Source organism: Scomber scombrus, chromosome 21 (genome assembly GCF_963691925.1).
Source record: "Scomber scombrus chromosome 21, fScoSco1.1, whole genome shotgun sequence".
NCBI classification, from domain to species: Eukaryota; Metazoa; Chordata; class Actinopteri; order Scombriformes; family Scombridae; genus Scomber; species Scomber scombrus.
Window position 1 is genome coordinate 20,373,318 of NC_084990.1, and position 21,441 is coordinate 20,394,758.

A 21,441-nucleotide genomic window follows, 5' to 3' on the forward strand; every position below is an offset into this window, starting at 1 on the left:
ATTGGTTGCGTACAGTGGGGCAGCATCGTTAGTCGCATACGAGCCGGTACGTAGCCTGAGATCCTCGGGGTAGAGGTCTTTAATTTGTTCCTGAGACGTAGCTGAAAACTACAGCTGACAAAGCGTTCACAATCAGGGCCCTGAAGCTACAGAAGGAAATCAGGTCAGCAGTATCAATTACCTCTTTTAAAGGTGCAGTGTGTGCAATTTAGTGGCACCTTTCAGAACAGTTGGCAGAATTGGAGTATAATATTCATAAGTATGTTTTTATTATAATATTTTGTGTTATTCTAATATCTTAGAATGAGCCCTTTATATCTACATAGGGAGCAGGTCCTCTTCCACGGAGCCCGCCATGTTTCTACAGTAGCTCAGAGTGGACAAACTAAACACTGGCTCTAGAGAGGAAATTTCATGTTTTTTCCGAGTTTTGCACAACTGTAGGTTCTCTTACATGCTTGGAAATTCAGTTGCATTCAGTTTTTTGCAATCTGCAACCTCACCGCTAGCTGTCACCAAATCCTGCACACTGCACCTTTAAATCACTTAACACATACTTTTCTTTAATTTTGCTGTTTTTTTATTGGCTTCCCTTTTGCTGTCGATACTGTAATTTGTTTTATTTGCTTATTTTATTTTATGATCTGCTTGTTTTGAAGCTGTTGCCTTGTGTGAAGCACTTTATAACACAGGTGTAGAAAAGTACTCTATAAATAATAAAGATTATTATTATATGTGTGAATAAATATATATGTATGGGAATTAGAAAGAAACGCAAACTTTACATAAAATATAATGTATTCTGATAAAAGATAATTGAGTGAAAGTAGAGGAGTACATCTGGGAATGTTTTTGAGGGAAAAGCAAGAAAATAAAAGTAGACATAGCAGAGGTTGTATCTGTTTGTTAGCAACCCCTAAATAAAATACCCCAACTAAATGTTACTGCTATTCTCATGTGTACAAGTACCGGAGTATGTTCATGCTTCACAAGCAGCAAAGTAATCTGAAAACACTGCTGCAGACACAATAACATGATCAGTTGCTCTGTCTAAAGGGATCCAGTGTAATTATACTGCAATAATTATCTCCTATATTAAAGTTTGCAATGTTTAGTTTTTACTGACAGACTGTCAGTGAGTGGTTGATTCAATTCTGGCACTTCAATCCAGTTTAATATCATAAAGTACTGCCTCATAAAGAGTTGAGTGAACACAAAGAGTTGATTTTTTTAAATTTTTTTAATTGCAGGTCAATTGTCTTGTTATTTCTGAGGGTTGGGATGATTAATTTGGAAATGTAATAAGTGATATAACTGTTTCAATTACTTAATCAAAGTAATGTAAATTATTATTGATGGGAAAGTGTACCCATTAAGCACCAAAATCAGTTCAGGAGTTTTTCATGGATACTGACATGATTTATAAGGGATATCATTTCTTATAAAGCAAGATGTATCTCTCATTTGAAAATGTATTCATTAGTTCATGTAGATTTTGGAATATAAAATAAAGATATTTGATGAAAAAAGTCAAAAGTCTGGCATGTGCTTAATTGGTACTGTGACACGTCATGATTCATTTACCAAATATAAAAAATATTGATTTCAAAGAATTTAAAACAGCAAAATATTTATTCAGTAACATGTTAAATATTTTTTTTTAAAAGAGGAAAAAACCCTCCTGAGCTGAATTGTAAAGGTCTGTAACCCCTTTTGTAATCATCATCATTTTCATGAGTGCTTTAATTACACATTTTACATAAAAGTAGGAGTTTTGTCATTATCTAGTGAGTTGAGTTAAATTTGACATAGGGGACGATCACTTTTTCTACCTAAATTAATGTATTTCTGTGTATTATAGAAATTAGAGCTTTGTTTGCATAGTGGCTCCACCTTGAGGTCCACACTGCTCTGTGCATGTTGATCAGGCTCATCGGTCATCCATTAACTCTCCTCTCAGTCAATGATTGTCGATAGCAATAATCCAAAGTTCAGCACAATAACACCTTCAATGAACATGACATGACTGAAAGCTGCACATCATGTCTGTAAAAACTTTTTCTTGCAGGGTTTTCTTTAATCTTTTGAACCACGCTGCAGTCGCCTCCAACAAGCCGATTCATGCTCGACATGCAGCCGCCGCCAGAGGTTACTACACCTCGGGGAAGCCCAGCGACACCGGGGCTGGACGGGCGGCCCGGGTGCAGGTGGTGGACCTCCGCAGCGACACGGTGACCAAACCCGGTGCAGCGATGCGTCAAGCCATGGCGGAGGCCGAGGTTGGAGATGATGTGATGGGGGAAGACCCGACTGTTAACGGTACCGATGGTGGTGGTGTTTAAATATGATCCTGTGTGTGACTGAAGAAAGATTTAAAGGACGAGTTCACAGCTGTTCAAGTCTGATTTAAAGCAGACAGGAGTCCAAATGAGTATTGAAACAGGTCACATTACAGACCCCAAACTTAAAAAAATCAGAGCAAGGGCCTCCATCTGATAGGATTTTGCCTTTGGTTTAGATTTTACAGTAAGTGTATGAAACCCATGACCAAAAACAGTCATACATTCTGTCACTGTGTAATTGATGATACAGTGAAAATAAGCAATTCCCCTATTTGCTGGTGACCCCTTATTGAGCCCCATCAACCAGAACCACTGCATTATCCCTTCATAATGCACTTATAATGGAAGTGATGAGGGACAATATCAACAACCCGTCTGCACAAAAATGTATTGAAAAGTTTATCTGAAACTATTATAAATCTTCTGCTGTCCAAATTGGTCTAATCGAGTAGATATCTTTCAATGTTACAGTGTTTTTAGAGCCAAAGTTCCTCTTTTTCTTACTATTCTTCCACCACAGCTCAACAGGGAAACACAAAGAGGGAATTTGATGCTAAAAAGTCTATAAATGTGGCCGATATCCACTAGATATGACTAACTCAGACTGCTGAAGCCTCATATAAGCTTCACATCTACTTTTAAATGTGGATTTTGGCCCCTGTTACTTACACTGAAAGCTCGTTGAAAGGGACATTTTTAATAGCCAATATAAACAGGAGGAATTTTTACAGCGTGGAAAACCTCTTTCAGTGTTCATATGAGCACCAGGCTGTTGTTTTAAGACAGACTTGAAAAACTGTGAAAGAGTAGCGATCAAGCACTCAATATGACACAAAAAGTTGGCAGTGGTTCCTGAATAACTGAATAATGAAGGACTGCTGACTAGATATAAATAACTTTATAGATGTGTTATTGTACTGGTTTGTAGTGCGTTGTCCCTGCTTAACCGTACATCTACATATCAAAACCCTTAGTAGTAAAAATATTTAACTGATTATATAGCAGCATGAAGATAGCAGAGCAGAATGGATCTTAACAGGTATTATGAAATGGAGGAATTATTGTGCGTTATTATTGTGTGTGTTTTTTTTTGCAGAGTTACAGAAAATTGCAGCTAATATGTTTGGTATGGAGGCCGCCCTGTTTGTCCCCACTGGAACTATGAGTAATCTCATTGCAGGTGAGCTAAGCTTGCAGTGAGCTGTGTTTTTTTAATGTGTTTGTCAGATTTTATGAGGTCGTATTGGTCATTATGTGCATGCTATTCATCGTGCAGTGATGGTGCACTGCAGGGAGCGAGGCGATGAGATGATTGTTGGCGATCTGTCTCATTTACACATCTACGAGCAAGGAGGGAGCGCACAGGTGAGTTTAACTGAGCAGCTAAACCGTTTCACTGCATCTACAGAGTGTCTTTCTTTCCCAACATGGAAGAATTCAATGTGTGTTTGTTGTGTTGACACAGCTGGCCGGTGTCCACGCCACCACGGTGAACACCCTTCCCGACGGGACGTTTGATTTGGAGCAGCTGGAGTCAAAGATCCGCCACGGGTACCCCGACCCCCACTACCCCCGCTCACGCCTCATATGTGTGGAGAACACGCACAACATACAGGGAGGACGTGTGTTGCCTCTGCCTTTCCTGCAGCAGGTGTGTGTACATTACTTTTTGTTTTTTTTAGATATAATGTGTCGCCATGTGTGAATGCAGCAGTGATATTCTCCTTAGGACAGTTAGGGCAAACAATTCAGAATTCAGCAAACGTGTTTTCATGTGTTTCCATATCCAAGGTACGCGATGTAGCGGACAAATATGGTCTGTCAGTTCATATGGATGGAGCCAGGGTGATGAACGCTGCTGTGGCCCAGGGGGTGCCTCCTTCCACTATACTGCAGTACACACACACCGTCAGTGTGTGTCTCTCCAAGGTGGGACAGCTAAATAAAAACACAAAAAGTGCACCAGAACATACTGTACACTGCTAACAATCACCAGGTTTTTACAGTAAATTCTCACAATGAAATGCTGTATTCACACTCTTTGCAATGCATGGCGGGTAATTATTAGGAATTTTACCGCAGGCTGCAGTGAATTTTAATTTAATGGTAATTACAAGTAGAGCCCAACCGATATATCGGTCAGCCGATTTTATCAGCCGATATTGGCCTATCACAGATATATCGGTATCGACGATATTTTGTGTAATTCAACAAGTGAGCAGAGACCAACAAAGAACTTAGACAAACAACAAAACTTCCTGAAAGAAAATCAGTCATATAATGCTGCAACTAATGATTGTTTTCTTAATTGATTTTCTTGATTAATTGATGAGGTGTTTGGTCAGTATTTCTCAAAGTCGAAGATGAAATCATAAAAGTGTTGTTTTGTGCACATTAACCCCAAAATTAGTCAGTTTAATATCACAGAGAACTAAATAAAGCAGAAAATATTCATATTTAAGATGAAATAAGATATTCCTTTATTAGTCCCTCGATAGGGAAATTTACACTATTGCAGCAGCAAAGTGGATAGTAAAAACAGAAGAGTAAAAAGACTGAACCAGATAATTATGGCATTTTTTCTTGACTCAAAATGATTAATCGATTATCAGAATATTTGCAGATGAATTTTTGATTGACTGAAATGTTTCTGGGTGTGTAACAGGGTTTGGGTGCCCCCGTGGGAACCATGCTAGCTGGACCTAAAGATTTCATATCCCGGGCATTGCGGTGCCGTAAAGCTCTGGGTGGGGGGATGCGACAAGCTGGTGTAATAGCAGCAGCTGGAAAACTGTCTCTGCTGGAGATGGTGGGAAGACTGGAGGAAGACCACCACAATGCAAAAACATTTGCTCAAGGTGCGTAGTTGCTCTTATTTCCCTGTAAAGGTTTATTCTACTGTTGTGGTCCTGCTCGTAACTTCTCTTTCTTTTTCTTCTCCCAGCTTTGCTAGAGTGTGACCCTCCTCTGTTCACTGTAGACATGGCAGCTGTGGAGACAAACATCCTGCGTTTCCGAATACAGGAACCCACGTTGAGTCCCTCTGAGTTCTGTGCCCGCATGGCCCAGGTTGCGGAGGGAGAGGAGACGGCACTGGGACAGGGGATCCAAGTCCTCATGTACCCTCATTTTGGAAATTCGGTACGGGCTGTGTGGCATCTCGGGATATCGCCTGAAGATACCCAGCTGGCCATCCAGAAAATGCAATTTGTGGCTTCTCAGTTCTTGAAGGAAAAAGTCAGGGCCCAGTGAAACCTGATGTTTCCCCAAGTGTCTAAAACTAATCTTGAGCAATCTCAACAGACGAATCTAGAAAAAGACTAAATCATAGGATACTGCACTTTGGATCAGAGTCCTCTTTATATTAAAGAAGTGTTTTCTGTCATTTATATTCATTAAATTTTATGAAACATTATATTGTGTCAAGGTTTATTCTTTGGTTAATTTGAATAGTCTGAATTTGAGCAGCTACAGCACTGTTCACAATTCACAGTTTTTTCCAATCTGGCCTAAAGCAACACTCAGGTGCCCAAACAAACATTGACACATTTTTCTTGCTGTAATCATTCCTCTTGTTCATACTGACTTAGGAGATCCCTTCATAATGTGTTTTCACTATAAGTGATCTGTTCCAAAGTTAACTGAAGCTAATATGAAGCGTCAGTCCAAATTATTAAAATGAAGTCAGTATCTTTTCAAAGTTACTGCCAGATTCCCTCCTTTTGTTATGATCCTTTCACTGCAGCTGAACAAGCAAACACTGTCTATCTCCATCGAGATTAAACAATAACTGTGGAAGATATCCACTTTATTTGACTAAGTTAGACAGCTGAAGCCACGTATCATGTTCAGATAAAATACATTTTTGCTCAAAATGAGGATGGTGGGTTTTGTCGCTCATCACATCATGCATTATGAAGATAAGATAAGTTTGGGTTTTTTTTGGAACCACCATGGGGAAACTAGCAGTATTGCAGCAGCAAAGTGGACGGTACAAGTGGAAGAGCATCAATAAAAAAGAATAAAGAACAATATATAATGGAGGAATCCTATATGAAGAAGAGGAATGATTAAAGCATAATAAATGTGTTAATGTTAATTTAAGCACCTGTTGTTTTTAGGACAGACTTGAAAAATTGTGAACCTGTCCTTTTATATAAGTGCAGTAACACATTCAGCCACAAGGCACCACTTTAGTCTGTACCATAGTCTGTACCTGATCCTGCTACATGGTGACTTCTAGGCAGACGCTGGCAAGAGGGAACGGTCTATTTAAGGTGTTTTTAAAAAAAAATCTTATAAACACTTGTACGTAGGAGCTATGCTATGAAATGTGTTTAGCGTTGGTGTGTTAATTAAATATAAAGCAAAGAAAAGGTATTGGCAGCGGTGGGATTCGAACCCACGCCATCGAAATGACTGGAGCCTAAATCCAGCGCCTTAGACCACTCGGCCACGCTACCGTTACATCTGCACGGTGGCGACGTCATTGCTTTTAAAGTGTCACCACGTACTGTAAATACGACAAATGATTGTGTTGCTTTTGTGACAAACTAGACTGGTTGTTGTTTAGCTGTTTCTTAGCTACAAACTTTTTAGTTCTTCTCATGATGCATTGGCTCTCCATTAGTTTATGAACGGGGCCCGGTTGATGCTTTTGATCAGAATAACAGATAAATAATGTGAATTCGTGACTCAACTGATAAACGGGATCATGTGACAAGTCTTAACTTACAGATGAATGGCAATGGTTACTGACTAAAACACTATAAATATGGTTACCAACGCTGGGACGTCGTTTCTTCAAAAAGTGAGCCCTTTTTAGCGAAAACACGGTAAAGCCAGCCGCCGCTTGGATTTTGATGCGCGTTTTTTCGTGTTGTTACGGTAAAGGTGCTAAGGTGCTACTAGACCTTTACTTCTAGTACTAATCCAATACTACTAATTAGTACTTAAACGAAGAATAATTAGTAATTCATATAGTGCAGTAATAAGTTCCTGTTGAGGAGACAGAGAGGGAAAGTGAAGACCAGACAAACTGAGAACTGAGGCTGCCAAACTAAAGAGTTTGATGCTGCAGTATAGAAAAGGTGATGCATGATACAATAATGACTAAAAAACAGCAGTAATTGAATAAAGAACATTTCCCCAATTGTAATAAGGCATTTTTACAACCTTTAATACGTTCTGTTAATGTTATTACTCATAGATTAAAGATGAAGCTCATAAAGTCTGTTAGTGATGCTGAAAATGTATTTTGTTATTAACATTTATGGATATTACAGCAAAGTTGTAAACTAACCAGAGACAAAGGAGGTCAGGCTGATGAGCAGAAGGATCCTGTGAAAGGAGACAGAAGAGAGGAGAACTTTCATATCAGAAACACTGTGGACTACAACCACAGACACATTAGTCATTTCTATTATAAATATACAGTTTTTCTCTGAATACATTTATCTCTTAAACATTTTCAGTTTCTCATGTGCAGTCATGTATTTTGTCACAAGATGGCGCCAAAATATATGCAGATATAAATGTGCAGATTACACCCAATATGACATGAGGCATCACTCTTCCTGCACAAGGAATATAATTAATTTATTTCAAATATTTGATACAATAAAATATACATTTTAGCATTTTAATAATGCCCCATGTTGCTACGCCAACAATAATGAAATATCCCTTATGTGGGTCGACAGAGGTGGTCCTCAAGTTTGTGGGTATCATAGATCATGATATACGAGTCATAAAATCAGCTTCAAAGAAAAGGTAATCATACAAGGAGGAAATAATATAAAACACAATGGTAAGAAAGGAATTATAATGTAAAACAGGGAGAGAAATTTCCTTAAAAGGTGAAAAAATTACCATTTTATTTCTCCAAAATAAAGCTGCAGGATTAAATGAGGATTTTATGACCAAATTGCTTCTTGAGAATTTGATGTGTTGAATCATCAGTGCATATCATAATAATTAAGAAACATGTGATGAAAATGTGTGTTTGAGTTTTCTTTGCAGCTAACTGTGAAAATCAAGTCCACTTACTAATGAATTGGGGCTTGCAGTTGAAAGCTTTGAGTCACTGTGGACCTTACGAATTCAGGTGTGTCTTAGACTGTTGGCATACTAACATTTTTAGAGTTCAAGTCTCAGTTCAAATCTAACTAACCGAAGATAAGCTGTCCAAAGGGTCTGTAAACAGTAAAGGACATAATCAGCTCTCTTTGATGGAAGACTTTCACTGTGAAGAGCTGCACTGTCGAGTTTGTATTAATAGCAAACGACAGGCACATCACTAAATGTTTAGTAAAACAACTGGAGAAGAAACACAGTTAAGGATTGGGGGTCCTCCCCTAACAAAAAAAAAAGAAGCTAAACACCAACAATTTACACACAATTTTGGACTATTATCATTACAGTTTGCCATAAAAAATACTATTCACAAAACACTGGTCAAGCAGGCTTACACTGACACATATCAAGAGATCCAATATGTCAGCTCAGCACTTTTTATATCACACATTAGACTCCTGATAAAGATTTAAACTGTCTGTTAATGATTGACATTTGTTCCACAGTTCATGATGCTTTTCTGTGATCAGATTTAGTCGAATAACAGAATGGAGACTTGTGAGGCAGGAGCAGCTGATTTACTTCACTTTCACTCATGAGCTTGATGCAGATTATATTCAGCATGTAAAGGTAATGTGAGCAACAGTTTTCATTGTGTGTGGATGTTAAAATGATCAGATAACAGTTTTTATGTGTTATGTTGCTTTGTTCGCTGAATCGATAGAATGAACGAAACACCACAAGAAAGAAATTGATCAATACTCTTATTGGATCTTTTTTTTGCTAAAAATGTGGGATTAGAATATAATTAGTATACAGTCTAGTCTAATCAGAATAAGATTAGCAAAGATTTATATTTTAAATATGACAACATATTGCTTCTTACAGCAGCGACAGTAATGTTTAAATTAGCAAAGTCTGTATAAATTCAGTAATATCTCACTTGGAGAAAATAAAAAATGTCCGTACAATAAATAATATTGCTGACATTAGAATACTGAGTGAAGTTTAGAAAGAATGAAGAACACAGACATAGGTCAATGTCCTCCTCTCTTCTGTCCTCCCTCTGCTGATCTTTGAGAGGTGGAACTGTTTCAGCAAGTAGCGAAGTTTACAGGCATTTGCCAAATTTTAATACGTGTTAGGCTACAAACTAAGCTAAATACAAACACTGACAAAAGAGCAGTAATAGCAGTATAGTTTCACCTGTGTGTCGACACACAAGACATTCAGGTTCAGTGTTGAGCGTTGGTCATATATCTCAGACATAGATCGATACTGTTTTATTTCCATCTGAACACTTGTTGATTCCTTGTTGGAATAAAAGACACACATGATAAAGATTTATAAGAGCTGATAATATTTGACCTTTGAACTAATAGTGTTCAACCAGTTACCTTTATGACTTGAGTTAATGATATTGAATGCCAGTGCTTTCTGAATGAGAACGAGTGAAAACACAGGAATAGTGTTTAGTTAGGTTGATGTGTTAAATTAGGCCCAGTTATAAACGATTTAAAAAAAACTGTAAAACATTCTTACTGTAGAGGGGAGAAGAGTCAGAATAAATTCTGTGAATATGAAGAGAAGAAAGAAAACACTGCTGTCACAACTGTTGTTGCTCTGACTCTTGAACAGACTTGTTTCTCTTCAATCTTGCTCTCTAACCTCACGTTCAGTGTTACTGGTTTACCTTTCAGACTGACTGTAGTCCACAAGATGAGTGTTCATGTGGAGAAAGAGGAGGACAGAGCAGCGTCTCCAGCTCCCAGCTGTGTGTCTATGAAGAGTGACTGGTCCAGGGGTCTTCCTCCAGAGTTTAGTAATGAACCTGGACCCTCAGACACAAAGTAAGAGACTGTATCTACCAGTGCACTGGTTACAGATGTATTTCAGAACTTCTGAATCTTCCAGTAAGGACTCATGGGGCAACATTTGTGGAAGGAACTAGAGATCAGAGTTCACAAGAGGGCCCCCCGTAATCTTCTAGATTTAAAGACAATCTGTTTAAAGAATGGGCCAAAAGTTTTAAATAAATTTTAGTTTGCATGTTAAATACTTTTTTCCTGTTTCATTCCACTTTATTACACATAACTTTATTTATGGACTTTAATGTTTTTATGTCTTTATATGTGTGGCTTTTTTGAGTTAATACCAAAGTCTGGTGAAAATGTCATGTGAATATCCTCATTGGAAATATATTTACTGAAAAAAAATGTTGAAGCATTCAATACATATTTACCCCAGTGCTGTAACTCTTGAACAGACTTGTTTCTCTTGAATGTTGCTTTCTAATCTCAAGTTTATTGTTACTGGTTTACCTTTCAGACTGACTGTAGTCCACAAGATGAGTGTTCGTGTGGAGGAAGAGGGGAACAGAGCAGCGTCTCCAGTACCCAGCTGTGTGTCTATGAAGAGCGACTGGTCCAGGGGTCTTCCTCCAGAGTTTAGTAATGAACCTGGACCCTCAGACACAAAGTAAGAGACTGTATCTACTGTAAACTGACCTGGTGGAAGATGATTCAGTGAGGATGAAGACAAACTGCTCTGTTTAAATATTTCTATTCATGATGCAGAACTATTATAATAGACGTATAATGTATGTTACTATTATTATAGGTTATTATAGACATTACAAATAGTATTTCTACAGCAACCTCAGAACCTCCATGTCAGAATTTACCTGTCAAGATAGGACTTATTTCGAAAAAACAAAACAAAAAAAAGGTTTTGCCACAGTGAAATGATTTGTGAGAAAGATAATTTCATTATTCTCTCTTCACACATTAAAATGATTATGATGTGATTTTTTAGGGATCTGTATCAAACAAAGTCTTAGAATATGAAGTGTAGGCCAGAACATCTTTGAAGCATGACAATATTTAATTTTAAATGTTATTTTGAAATACATTTCACTTTTAGTAAATATTGCACCTCCTGAGATTTGAAAATTGCAGTAGGCCATTAAAAAAAATGATTTACTGTTCATCCCTACTTCTTTAGATGTGCAACTATTCAAAACTGTGAAAAGTAAATTGTTAGAGTACTTTTGCGTTACTGAAAATGAAAACCCCTTTGTGATTCCTAGCGCATGTTGTATTAGTGAATACCTTTAATAATGACCAACCCCAGGCACAACTTGCATGTTACTTTAATTTTCTTGCCCTTATTTCCTCCTACAAATCCAAAATATTGTGAATATTTCCACCAAGTGAATGCTGCCCCATCTTACTCACCAAGCTGCCGAATTTGTGTCACATTTCCTTTTTTTGTGGCAAAAGGTACAGGAATACTTGGTTAAAAATTATAACCGATTACCTTTTTGAAAATGTAACTAAACAACAGAGTTACTTAAATTGCGGACCTAACGCATTAGGTTACTCGTTACATAAAAAAAGTAAACCAAGTACTATAATAGTACATTGTGTCTTGAACTGCTGGTGTCCCAAAAATGTATGAGCGCTTCTAATTTCAGTTCAAACAAAAAAAAACGAGCTAAGCTGCTTAAAGGGGCTGTAAACTATAAAGGAAATAATCAGCTCCCTTTAATGGAAGGCTTTTACTGTGAAACAGCTGCAGGAAGAGTTGACTTTGTGTTAAAAGCAAACCACAGACACATCACTAAAGGTATATAGTAAGACAACCAGAGAAGAAACACAGTTAAGGTTTGTTTTCAGCAGAGATAAATTAATCATTTTATGTCAGTTTACAAAACTTGAATATGTGTTTATGAAGGCCGCATCATTTCATTACAATGAATAACCATTTCCAGAAAAATAGCTACACTTTTTTTTTTAATTTGGGGGTTTTTATGCCTTTATTCAGAGAGTAACTGGCAGAGAGGGGAATGACCTGGAGCATTGGTCCCAAGCCGGACTCAAACCAGGGACCATGCTGGTGGTTGATTGCTCTAACCAATCAACCACCAGGACGCTCCAAAAGAGCTACACTTTTACTGTTCTCTGTGACTGTCTGATATTGCTGAACCACAATCAACAAACCATTCCAATGATAAAGAAATGTCTTTACAGAAAGAGGATGAGGAAGAGGGAGGGTGTTTCTATGGTGGAGCAGCTGTCCTGCTGTTATTTGTGTCAGGTCCTCCCGAAGGATCCAGTCCCTACCAGCTGTAGACACTGGTTCTGCAGACAGTGCATCACCTCATACTGGGACCAGTCTGCTTTGTCAGGAGACTTCTCCTGTCCCCAGTGTGGAGAAGTATTGAGAACAAGACCTGGACTGCAGTCAGACAGTCAGACCATCACTGTACAAAGTAAGATTGATTGTTTTGTATTGGTAATAATAGATGATTTTAAGATATCTTTGTTTAATCTCACATTTTTCTCTTTTTTAGTGATCGTTGCTCTACTGGAGGTTTTATATGTACATAAGATCAGTCTGAAGTGGATATGTGAATGTGTGACCGAAGGAACTGAAGAAGCAGGAAGTGAAACCATCCTCAACAAGATCTACACTGCGCTCTTCATCACAGAGGGACAGAGTGAAGACGTTAATACCCAACATGAGGTGAAGCAGCTTGAGAGAGCTTTGAAGATGGAGACCGTCCATGACACTCCAATAAAGTGTCAGGACATCTTTAAAGTCTCACCTGACCAACAGAAACCCATCAGAGTCGTTCTGACAAATGGCGTTGCTGGTGTTGGAAAAACCTTCACAGTGAAGAAGTTCACTCTGGACTGGGCCGAGGGTTTGGAAAACCAAGATATCATTCTAGTGATTCCTCTTTTGTTCAGGGCACTGAACTTGATCAAAGATGAGCAGCACAGTCTGCTCACGCTGATCCATGTTTTCCATCCAACATTACAGAAGCTCACAGCAGAGACGCTCGCTGTCTGTAAAGTTTTGTTCATCTTTGACGGTCTGGATGAAAGCAGACTTTCACTGGATTTCATGAACGATGAAGTTGTGTCTGATATCACACAGAATTCATCAGTCGATGTGCTGCTGACAAACCTCTTCAAGGGGAATCTGCTTCCCTCAGCTCTCATCTGGATAACTACCCGACCTGCAGCAGCCAATCAGATCCCTCCTAAATGTGTTGACAGAGTAACAGAAGTACGAGGCTTCACTGATGCCCAGAAGGAGGAGTACTTCAGGAAGAGATTCAGCGATGAAGAGATGTCCAAGAGAATCATCTCACACATCAAGACATCCAGGAGCCTCCACATCATGTGTCACATCCCGGTCTTCTGCTGGATCACTGCTACAGTTCTGGAGAACATGCTGACTACAGACCAGAGAGGAGAGCTGCCCAAGACCCTGACTGCCATGTACTCACACTTCCTGCTGGTTCAGACAAAGAGGAAGAAGCACAAGTATGATGAGGGACATGAGATGAGTCCACAGGAGCTGACGGAGGCTGACAGGGAAGTTCTTCTGAAGCTGGGGAGGCTGGCGTTTGAACAACTGGTGAAAGGAAACATCATATTCTACCAAGAAGACCTCGAGCGGTGTGGTCTTGATATCAGAGAGGGCTCAGTGTACTCAGGATTTTGTACAGAGATCTTCAAAAGAGAGAGTGTGATATTCCAGAAAACAGTCGTCAGCTTTGTTCATCTGAGTGTTCAGGAGTTTCTGGCTGCAGTCTACATCTACCACTGCTTCACCAGCAGCAACACAAAGGTACTGGAGGACTTTCTCCAAGAAGAGTATTTTTTAGGGAAGATTTTGGATGTCTTCCTGTTTGCATCCATGAAAAAATCTCTCAAAAGTGAAAATGGCCACCTGGACCTGTTTGTTCGCTTCCTTCATGGCCTCTCTCTGGAGTCCAACCAGAGTCGCTTAGGAGGCCTGCTGGGTCAGACAGAGAACAGTCCAGAAATAATTCAGGAAGCCATCAAAAACTTGAAGGAGATGAACACTGAGCACATCTCCCCTGACAGAAGCATCAACATCTTCCACTGCCTGATGGAGATAAACGACCGCTCAGTACATCAGGAGATCCAAGACTTTCCGAAGTCAGAGAACAAATCAAAGAAGAAACTCTCTGACATCCAGTGCTCAGCTCTGGCCTACATGCTGCAGATGTCAGAGGAAGTTCTGGATGAGTTGGACCTGGAGAACTACAACACATCAGACCAGGGACGACTGAGACTGATCCCAGCTGTGAGGAACTGCAGAAAGGCCATGTAAGTCCAGTTGTATCAGCATTATAAATCAATCACTGTAGAACACATACACATTTCTCATGTTTAAGTGCTCAGTCCAAAAAGTTTTAGTAACTTCCTGTTGCCTCTGTACCCAACTCTGAAGAGCCTATCTATTTTAATGGAGTTTTTACAATCTTGAGAGTCATAAGGAAACATAAGGAAAGTATCAAAGCCAATATTACATCAATCATATCAATATTTAATTTTTCATATTTAAGTGTAATGTTAATGTACAATGTATCACTTTTAATTACAGATGATACCATGTGGAATTTCAGGGCTGATGACAAAAAATGAGAATTATCTGTTTGTTGTGGCTAATATCAACACAATAACCAGTAATATTAATGTTAAAACAATGTTGTTTATTTTTGTTTGTAAGTTACTCTGGCCTTGTGCAAACAGGCAGCAACACAGAGAGCAGAGGAGAGAAAGGCTAGAGAGGAAAGACTGTACAGACTACTATCATCTATTCTAAAACCATATCTGCTTTGTTACTCTCAGTCTGCTCCAGTACAAACAGAAGACCCAACCATAAAAAATCCCAGTTCACAACTGGGTTCAGAATGATGTCACTAGTCCACAGTCACTGTAAAAAGAATCTGCATTATCAGACGTAATTATCAGCTGAAATTCCTTCAGCAAAACAATAAAATATCAGCCACTGACATATCATACTTACAAACTATTAAAATGTGTTCAGTTTGTGTTACAGCTGCTTGTTGCCAAAATTGTACAGTTATTCTCACAATTGTTCTTCAGTTGTAACAAAAACTTTGAGAGCAAGAAAAACTTTGTAGTTTCTGTGTTTACACTCATGAACACAGTTATTCTGTTTAGTAATAAATAATGTTACATTTTACAGTTTATCCTTCACCTTCTAGTTTTAATACAAATCCAGCAAAAGAACTTCAGGACTTTGGGATTAATGTTGAAAAAGTTTTAATAGTCAGCATTTTAAAGTGTTTGCTGTATATGCAATATATGGAGCTTCTGACCTCCCCTCAATACAAATGTATAATGTCTATATTCATGATTAAAGTGTTTTGATATTTATCATATTTAAATATTATATAATTTGTAATAACAGGCTTCAGAGATGTGGACTCTCAGAGACTCACTGCGAAGTTGTGGCCTCAGCTCTGAAGTCCAACCCCTCCCATCTCACACACCTGGAGCTGAGCTACAACAACCTGAAGGATTCTGCAGTGAAGCTGTCTGCTGGACTGGAGAGTCCAAACTGTAGACTGGAGACTCTGAGGTCAGTTCATTGTCTGTGTTTTCCTTTTGTACATCATGTATGTACTCAGTTATTTAAATTCATAAAATAAGTTTCAGATTCAATTTGATTCATTTGTTTTTCACAACTCAATAAAATGTCCAAAATGCCTGAACAGTTGGTTTCACTATGAATTTAAATTACAACTGAAAGGGTCTGAAAACTTGAAATGATTGGACAATTTAATGTTCATCATTTTTTAGTACATGTGTGAAAGTCAAATCAGAGAAAGAAATGGGAACTGCGTTTTTTCATTGCATTTTCAGGAATACTGTCTTTTATATTAAATATTGAGAAGACACTTTAATAATATTGGTTATCATATTTGTATAAGTCACAAAAACGGATAATTATCTGTTTGTTGTGACTTATACAAATATGATAACCAATATTATTAATGTTAAAACAACGCAGGTTATTTTTGTGTGTAAGTTACTCTGGCCTTGTGCAAACAGGCAGCAACACAGAGAGCAGAGGAGAGAAAGGCAAGAGAGGAAAGACTGTACAGATTACTATCATCTACTCTAAAACCATGTCTGCTTTGTTACTCCCACACTGCTCCAGTACAAACAGAAGATCTGACCTTAAAAAATCCCAGTTTACAACTGGGTTCAGAATGATGTCACTAGTCCACAGTCACTGTAAAAAGGCTATTCAGTATGGGACGTAATTATCAGCTGAAATCCCTTCAGCAAAACAATAACTGCAGTTACATTTTCTCATTTCTCAGGTAATAAAATATCAGCCACTGACATATCATACATCCTTCCTTTACATACATGCACACTATAAAACTTACAAACTATTAAAATGTGTTCAGTTTATGTTACAGCTGCTTGTTGCCAAAATTGTTCACCAGTTATTCTCACAATTGTTCTTCAGTTGTAAAAAAAACTTTAAGAGCAAGAAAAACTTTGTAGTTGCTGGGTTTACAGTCATGAACACAGTTATTCTGTTTAGTTATAAATAATGTTACATTTTAAAGTTTATCCTGACCACACATTAGGAATCTACATAGTTGCTTTCTCGCATGAAAAAATATTAAATCTTGATAAAATGACTTATAAAATTGCAGCTGCTTTTGGTTTGCTTTTGGTCCCCATTCTGATCTCCTACAGTCCTTCACACATCTGAAGAAGAAGTCAATAAGCCACGGAAATTGGAAAAATTAAATATCAAAAACAAATTTCTTTTTTTGACTTGAGCCTAAGATCAAAAGTCCGAAAAACTAAGCGTAAATTACATTTTTGTATCACATTCATAAACAAATAATGAAATTAAGAGCAATTTTTAAAACTTTGGATTCTCAAATGAATATCAAATGAACGAATGATACACACTGAGAACACACTATTTGCAGGAACTTTTCATATTCACCAATACAGTTTGTATCTGTAGTCTAGTCTGAGTTTGCCACAAATGACACTTAAACATTTGCATGATGCTTCCTGTCAAAAAATGATGTCACTTTGTGTAGCTGCACCACCAATTTAAAGAGAAGCGGTGTGACAGTCTGGTGTTTGGTGCTGATCACAGTCAGTCAGCCGTGTGATGAAAGTAAATCTGTGGTTGGAAATAAGTGTTTCAGTTGGAGGGAAATATTCATTGTTTTGTATTTTAAGTTTTGTAGCATTTTTATATGAAATTACACATGAATTGTTACCATTTACAGGAAGAAGACAATTCAAATGAATGCACAAGCTTTTTAATCCAACATGTCTAATTTGATCCTTATTGCAGTCTTGATGGAGGTCAGCAGCATTTTATTGATCTGTGTTGAAATGAATAGGGGTCTGAATGTTGTGGTGACATTTGGATGATGTTTGTAGAAAGCTGACATGATGATCCAAAATAACACAATGACAAAGTCAATCAGCTCATTTTAGGGAAAAACTAATTGATTTGATTTGAAGGACATAATAATGTTGAGTTATGCATTTAATACCTGAACAGATCTGATGGATTATAATGGATTTTTATCTACATGATTTATTCTTTATTCAGATTGAGTTGGTGCAGTTTGTCAGAGACCAGCTGTGCTTCAGTGGTCTCGGCTCTGAAGTCCAACATCTCCCATCTGAGAGAACTGGATCTGAGCTGCAATTACCTGCAGAATTCAGTAATGAAGCTACTGTGTGATTTTCTGAAGTGTCCACACTGCAGACTGGAGATTCTGGGGTCAGACAACATTTTTTATTCTGTTCTGAGATTAATATGATGTGGAAAATTGTGGTGACACTTATTAGGATCAGGATTATGTTTATGAGGTAAAATCCCCTTCAGATGTAGACATTCAAATGTTTATTTCCAAATATTGAAATACAATTTAATTATTCATTTTTGAACCATAGTTTTTAAAACATACATTCAAACATTCATATATTTCTTTCAATCAATTTCAATAACATTAAAACATCTGTGGCTACATAGACTTTATATTGATACAAATTGAGCATCTATTTGGACATTAAAACCTGAAGAGTACGGTTTAGAACCTGCTCAATGTGTAAAGTGCCCTGAGATGACTTTGTTGTGATTTGGCGCTATACAAATAAAGATTGATTGATTGATTGATGATTGTTCTTCATGGTTAATGTAATGCTAAAAATGCTCCTTTTTTACTGTTTGTATTTGACAGTTTTTAACCTGCATCATGTTGGGTTCAGATGTCTGGAGTTTTCATTTTCTAAACATCTACATTTAAACCTTCTTCAGCTCTGAGCAGATTATGAAACATTGAATGATTTCAAGCATGAACTTTGTCCTCTAAAGTGACATCATTTATTCTTTATTCAGATTGAGACTCTGCGGGTTGACAAAGACTAGCTGTGCTTCTCTGGCCTCAGCTCTGAAGTTCAACCCCTCCCATCTGAGAGAGCTGGATCTGAGTGGAAACAACCTAAAGGATTCAGATGTGAAGCTGCTGTCTGATCTTAAGGAGAGTCCAGATTGTCGACTGGAGATTCTGCGGTCAGTACAGAGTTGGATTTGGTTAGATTGGTTTCAGCAGTTTTGTATTAAACACAGTTAATATCAAAGCAAATATTCAGTATTTCCTGGTGAACATCCAACCTTCTCAGTGCTGCTTTCCTCTGTGAAGCTGTGAGAAGAGAATGGTGGTTCTCATTCATCCAACTGTTGTACCATCAAATCTGATCTGATATTTTTTGTTTTTTCACTTCAACACTAAACAATTGATCAGTTCATCTTTGTCAGAGCTGTAAGATCAGTCTGACTGCAGCCTGCAAATCACTGGCTCTGATTTCAGTACCTTCATTACGTTTAGTAACCATGTGGAATCACATCTTTATATCTGTCCGTCACTGATTTTGTTTCATTGAAATATTTTCAGTGACAGCTTTCATGTTTGTCAGATGATATTTGCAAACAGATTAGATCTTCATTAACACACATAGACTTTGGCTTTAAATTTAACAGCAGGTCCCATGTAACAACAGTGAATGGTCAGTAAAGTGTTTCTGCAGTAATGAAGTGTTCATGACTCTCAGCAGTTTGTTTCCTCTGTGTACTTCAGTGAAATCTGCAGAGTAAACAGACTTGATACCAAAGTCTCTGCAGGTCTGTGAGCTTGGAGCTCAGTGTGTTCACTTATTAACATGAGAGCTGAAAGGAAGTTGGCTACACTGCACAGCTGTTCCACTTCTGGTCTTTTCCTGCTTTTCTTTATACTGGATGTGCTGAATCACTGACGGACAGCTGATGAAGTGAATCTCACTAAACAACGATTTATGATCTCTGTTGTTTCTTCTTCTCTCATCAGATGGTGGTCATCTTAGTAAGAGAGTGAACATCCAGGAGTATGTTGAGAGAGGATCAGCTGTATCCTGATGATCCAGAGAGGTTGAAGCAGCAGCTTGTGTGTAGAGAGGCTGTGACTGGACCATGTTACTTCATCCAGCAGTGACTGACAGAGGAATCAGAAGAAGTGGATATTACTCTCAGTGCTGCAGTCTGAACTGATCTGAGAACAGCTCCACTGTCAGACACAAAGTCTGAAGTCCACCAAAACAACCAAAAACCAAAACACATCAATTCTTATTGTCAGGTGATTACACGCTAACTAAAACATATTTGTGAATATTATATTTTAAGTCAGTTGTACTAGATGCCACTAAATTCTTCACACTGCACCTTTAAATATCTTCTGTGTGTTTCCATATTTGTTTATTTCCATACTGTTATTTTGATTTTCATTGTTTTTCTGCTATTATTCATATTTTAATTTTTATTCTTGTTGAGTCATTCTTTCTGTTTTTTGTTATTACTGCTGTAATATAGAGTTTGATCTTGTGAGCATGTGTCGATGCAGTCTGTGATCTCACTTCATGTTAGCACGAGAGAGAGAGAGAGCTGCTACTAGCCTGTATGAAAATCGTGGAGCTATAACTGATAAAAAAGTCTGTAGATAAGTGGGAGAGTTGTAGAAATAAGCTGAACAATAAAACTAGCAGTCTGGTTCTGTGTTTTCTACGTATGCTAACAGAGTTGGATTGTGTTTGTTTTTTAAAATCTTCTCTGGAAACTCTGATTGCTTTTGTGTTCTCCATTTTTCTCTGGATTTTCAGTGTATTTCTTTTGACTATTGAGGTGTTTTGAATGCATACCAGCTGCTGGATTTACCCAGGTCTAAACTTTCTCTTCACAGCTTGTTTAATCTCAGTTCATGGTGTAAGAATTTGTATTATTACAGTAAGTGCATTAATGAGTCTGATGCCTTTTAGTTTGTCATTTTTTATTATTGCAGAAGAGATTACAGCTGCTGAACATGTTACTGTTCATTTCGTCTGTCTGTTTTTGAAGGCAAAAAAAACAAACCCATTTAGTTGTACTTGTGATGATTTAAAAAAAAAAATGCTGATAATAAAATGACGAGCTCAATACTAAAAATATGTCATTTCATCTTTTGATTTCAACTGCTGCAGTGGCGCCAATTTTTGAAAAGTATTCGAAAGGGGAAAGTAAACTCCAGAAACACACTTTATGTCAGAATTACAGAAGAAACTGGAACAGGGGGAGTAGAGAGGAAATCAAATCATCTGCTCTTTTTCTTTTAATACAATTAAAATAACTAAAAAAAAAGTTTAACATAACGTTTTCCCAAAATATTTCAACATTTATTTATTTAAGCCAGGAGAGTCCTGTTGAGAAAAATAATGTCTTTTTAAGGAGGAGCTAGCCATGACAGGCAGCAGCATAAATAACAGCACATTACAGATATAAAACACAAATACAGACACATTTAATGAGAGAATAAACAACATTGGTGAAAACATAGTATATGACTGCACCATGTATGGGATTGTCAGTGGTAGTGTAATGTGAATTCCTGGATATTAAAAGGTAACGTCAATGTCAATATATTTAGAAATCATTGTCTTACATGGGTAAATGTTATGCAATATTTTAAAATACATTTCTCTGATCTTGTTCAAAACACAGAATTGGAAGTGTAAAAGGACATATCCATATTTTGCCGTTTATATTATTTTATCCTTCCAAAAAACTTGCCCCATTGGTGAAATCTCGTTCTGGTTTTGAAGCTTCTCATTTGTTT

General features: G+C 37.6%; 2 protein-coding genes and 1 non-coding gene across 3 annotated transcripts; 2 read left to right on the forward strand and 1 right to left on the reverse strand.

The window, feature by feature from the left end:
- Positions 1-1,880: 1,880 nt before the first annotated feature.
- Positions 1,881-5,757, forward strand: tha1 (threonine aldolase 1). Its single transcript, XM_062442470.1, has 7 exons — positions 1,881-2,319; positions 3,439-3,522; positions 3,619-3,707; positions 3,808-3,993; positions 4,134-4,271; positions 5,008-5,200; positions 5,287-5,757. Exons 1-7 carry the CDS (start codon positions 2,043-2,045, stop codon positions 5,592-5,594), a joined length of 1,275 nt encoding a protein of 424 aa, XP_062298454.1. The 5' UTR covers positions 1,881-2,042; the 3' UTR covers positions 5,595-5,757.
- A 966-nt stretch (positions 5,758-6,723) lies between these two features.
- trnal-uag (transfer RNA leucine (anticodon UAG)) lies at positions 6,724-6,805 on the reverse strand. The gene has a single exon. It is a non-coding gene; the product is annotated as a tRNA-Leu (tRNA).
- A 2,168-nt stretch (positions 6,806-8,973) lies between these two features.
- LOC134003293 (NLR family CARD domain-containing protein 3-like) lies at positions 8,974-19,771 on the forward strand. Its single transcript, XM_062442439.1, has 9 exons — positions 8,974-9,047; positions 10,118-10,267; positions 10,746-10,895; positions 12,461-12,690; positions 12,772-14,566; positions 15,678-15,848; positions 17,871-18,044; positions 18,663-18,836; positions 19,648-19,771. The coding sequence occupies exons 2-9, from the start codon at positions 10,137-10,139 to the stop codon at positions 19,661-19,663; spliced, it is 2,841 nt and encodes a 946-aa protein (XP_062298423.1). The 5' UTR covers positions 8,974-9,047; positions 10,118-10,136; the 3' UTR covers positions 19,664-19,771.
- The last annotated feature ends 1,670 nt before the right edge of the window (positions 19,772-21,441 follow it).